A 3,912-nucleotide genomic window follows, 5' to 3' on the forward strand; every position below is an offset into this window, starting at 1 on the left:
CAAGTTGGAACATTTTCAATTAATAAGAAAACATATATTTCAAGCACAAGGAACAAGCTGGCCATTAAAAATACATGACAGACTTTCATCAATAATTACAATGGGGTTCAAGAGATGGAGATATAGAAAGCAGATCGAGGTTTAGTTGAATGCCAAAGTTACGTGGTAACTGGTGGATTATTGGTACATAGTAACCATGGAATAATCTGGTGAGCTGTAAAACAGGTGCTAACCCTTGAAGCTATTTAAAAAACTTTACTGCAAGGTGATCAGCGAAAGATGAAAAGAAAGCCATCCAAATTTTGCTGCACGTTGCTACAACCCATATGAAATTGACTCCAAACTCTAACTTCAATCTCTTATGTTATCCATGAGAACTCCTTCCTCACTGAAATCAAAACTAGTACTTGCCAGGCTCTTGATTACACCTTGGGCATCTCCTTCCACTTCAATCTTCTTAAACTCAAAGATGAACATAACTTGAGACCAGAAAGCAGAGCCTGTGTTTCTAAAGCTTTGGTTTGTATATTCCCGTAAAAGGGATAGCTGCACGGCTCAAAGCGTCCTTCCTTATTACCACACCAAATACAAGTGCAAGATTACATCAGGATTCCACCATGTTAAAACATTAGCTCACAGATCCAGGTAATAGGAGGCAGTGATCGAAGAGGAGACTGAAATGTCCTCGAGATCTGAAGGGGCATCATACAAGAGAACCTACCATCTCCGATTCACTTCAAGTGAAAAGGTTCAGCAAGCACAATAATTTGAAGATAAAGTATCATCAGTAAATTCCAAAATTCCAGGAAGTGAAGCTACAGACTAAACCTAAGAAAGAGAGACTCATCAGAAGGGCATCTCGGTATGGAGTTGGATCATAGGCCCTGGTGACGGCCCCCCTAGTAAAGGGAATTGGAAAGCATGCTATTGGTGCTGTCGGTACTGCTCTCATTATCATCAGCTTATAGCTTCTTTTTCTATTAGCCGGAGTGCTTCTCACTGCTGTTGGTATCGCCTTTCTGATATGCTCTGGCTTTTACTGATGTTTATGGATCACTTTATGAGTCGACCCAAAAAAGGGATAGGTTTGATCACACCCACCCCAGTTACAGCATTCCTTTCTATTTCTGCTAATATTTCACGCGTTACTATTTATGGTTCCTATGGAGCTGCATTGCAACAAATCTTCTTTTTCTGCAGCATTGCTTCTATGATCTTAGGAGCACTGCCGCCATGGCCCAAACAAAAGTAAAAAGACCTCTAGCTCATAGTTCAATTGGACATCTAGTGATCTGATCTACGAGCAGTTTTCAACCAACTGAAGGTTTTATTCCCTGCTGTTCCGATTCATGCCATAATTATCCTGAAAGTTATATTTACCAATTACCTAATGAGAATAAAAGCAAAGGAAGTCATATGAAACTTAGTTAAGCAAAAGTTTGCACCCTCAACAAGATGTGTCAAAATGAACACTGAACTAACTCACTTGAAAAGCCCAATAAACGGTTGGAACATTTTTATCAATAATATACAGAGACTGCTATAGACTTCAAGCACAAGGAACAAGCTGACCCTTGACAGGTGTTGCGATGCTTTGGAAATCTTAACAAACATCTTACAGAAGAATGAAGATTGATTTGAGTCTAACAAATACAAGGATATAGCTGCAGAATTCAAAAGCAAAATGGCTATCATCTTATTTGTGGATTTGAGATCTCATCATATGAACATTTCTCTGGATGCACAATCCACATGCGATAAATAAAGTTCAAAGAGAGAGTGACAACATCAATTTGAGAGGCTGCTAACCTGTTTGTCCATATGGATAACTAGTTGCCTTTGTGTGTTGGAAAATTACTGGAACTATGGGCTGCACAACCTACAGATACAGAATGAAAGGTTTGAATGAGTAATCTAAAGAATATAAACAGCAATGATTTTCATTAAAACATTTCGGCTATCTACTCAAGAATTCTCTGTTTATACATGTCTTCTAATTCTTTTTCTCGATTATGAATTTGAATGAAATTACGCATACCTCATCATTTCAGACCTCATTAAGCACTGCTTCATAAACATATTCTTGCTTTTTATGCGTTGGGTAAATCTGTAGAACATCAAGAATGAACTCAGAAACTCAAAAGCATCTAAACCAAAATCTAGACAGTAGTACTATCTTTTTTTCGGAAATGTATGGATGTCACTACATCCCAACCGATTGTTACTCACTGCAATATAAAATCATTATCCACTGAACAAATCTAGAGAGCTACAATAGCAACCTAGACATAATTAGGATAGTTTCTCTATTAATGTACTAATCTAGACAGTACATATAGGGTATTTAACTATAGAACAATAAAACTGAAACCATGATAAGATGACATCAAAAAGTTCTATTAATCAAGCTAAAGCAAAAATCATTATCCAACAAGTAACAACATCGGTAGGTCTAGTCTGAAACTCAAGTTAAACAAAACTAGACAAACACAGCTTGCTGAATACCTACAGTACAGTCACCATCATGCTTCAGAGAGCATTTGTTCGAGTTCCTTGTCGAAACTATCATCATCTCCCTCCTCTTCTTGCTGCTGCTGCTGCTGCTGCTCCTCTTCATTCAGTTTCTGACTCAATCCCGTCTGCCGATAAAACACTTCCCTCTGAGCATCCCACTCCTTGGCAATCTTCTCCATTGCATCCCCAACCAACTCCTTACCTTGGGAAACCCCCTTCATCTCTTCATCACCGCCCTCCACCGCCGCAACCCTCTTCAACTCCTCATAATCCCTACACATCTGCTTCACCTTCCTCAAATCAACCTCCATCCCCAAATCCATGTGAATAAACTCCTCAATCTTGGTATCATCAAACAACTTCTTACACGCCGCTTTAATCCTCGCGTTCTCCAGCTCCGTCAACTCATCCACCTTCCCTTTCAAACCCTCGTTCGTCTCCACACACCCGAACAAAAACGCATTCTTCTCCAGCATCCGCTTCACCACGGCACTCGCCGCACTCACGCCCCGGACCTTGGCGTCGGCCACGATCTTCCGGAGCTTCTTGAGCTCCTCGAGGGATAGGTAGACCTTGAAAGGGGGCTTGAAGGGCTGGGTCTCGTAGAGACAGTAGAGGCAGTAGAGGCCGCCGAGCCGTCGTGACAGGGAGGAATCGGGGGAGATTAGGTGTCCGATTGAGTGGGAATAGAGGGATTGCATGAAGAGGGCGAGGGAATTGGTGCAAGTGGGACGCGCGTCGTAGATGTAGGAGAACTTGTTGGAGAGCCAGACTTGCTTCATATCGGTGAAGCGAGTCGAATCGGCGGCGGCGAATTGGGATATCAGGTCGTCGATGTCGCGCTTCATCGGAGCGAGATCCATTGGTGTGAGAATTTTCTGGTTTGTTTAGACGGGAGTGGGGAGGCGCGTAAAGAAAGTCGAAAGAAACACCGGCCGCAAGTCGCGTATTTGAATTTATATGATGTAATCTCCTTATTTTTTTTCTCCTTAATTAAAGTTTTACTTGTCTAAATTTAAGAAGATTAGTTCCAAAAGGTCTATTGGGGAGTAATACAGGTCTATTAGAGCCTTAGAGGGAAATAAACCTCTTCGGGTCTGTATGAAATCTCCGACAACCTTTTTGGAGACTTCCGACGAGGTTTCATGAATCTCTATTGCCCCCCAATAAAGGTCTATTAGGGGCAATATAGGTTTATTGGGGGTAATACAGGTCTATTTGGAGGCAATAAACGTTTCCGGCGACCTATGAGATCTCTAACGACTTCTTTAAGGACCTTCGGCAAGGTTTTTAGAAAAGTCTGATGGGTGACGGTGGCTGGAATCCGGCGACCGGTGACCAAACTCTTGCGAAGTCTTCTATGACTTCTCTCTCTCTCTCAATTTAGGAGTGACCTCC

At 41.6% G+C, this 3,912-nt stretch overlaps 1 protein-coding gene across 4 annotated transcripts; it reads right to left on the reverse strand.

Moving 5' to 3' along the window:
- Nucleotides 1-3,489, reverse strand: LOC133725240 (uncharacterized). 4 transcript variants are annotated; one of them, XM_062152406.1, is made up of 4 exons: nt 2,506-3,489; nt 2,039-2,107; nt 1,810-1,879; nt 1-1,363 (listed from the first exon to the last, which is right to left on the reverse strand). In XM_062152406.1, exon 1 carries the CDS (start codon nt 3,375-3,377, stop codon nt 2,523-2,525), a length of 855 nt encoding a protein of 284 aa, XP_062008390.1. In that variant the 5' UTR covers nt 3,378-3,489; the 3' UTR covers nt 1-1,363; nt 1,810-1,879; nt 2,039-2,107; nt 2,506-2,522. The 4 variants fall into 4 exon arrangements, with proteins under 4 accessions (XP_062008390.1, XP_062008391.1, XP_062008392.1 ...); XM_062152407.1 differs by lacking the exon at nt 1-1,363 and adding an exon at nt 1,467-1,664; XM_062152408.1 differs by lacking the exon at nt 1-1,363 and having other exon boundaries at nt 1,809-1,879; nt 2,510-3,489.
- Between the last annotated feature and the right edge of the window lie 423 nt (nt 3,490-3,912).

Source organism: Rosa rugosa, chromosome 1 (genome assembly GCF_958449725.1).
Source record: "Rosa rugosa chromosome 1, drRosRugo1.1, whole genome shotgun sequence".
NCBI classification, from domain to species: Eukaryota; Viridiplantae; Streptophyta; class Magnoliopsida; order Rosales; family Rosaceae; genus Rosa; species Rosa rugosa.

Coding starts and splice junctions, on each gene's coding strand:
- LOC133725240 (XM_062152406.1), bottom strand. CDS start 3,377: ATGGATCTCGCTCCGATGAAGCGCGACATCGACGACCTGATATCCCAA.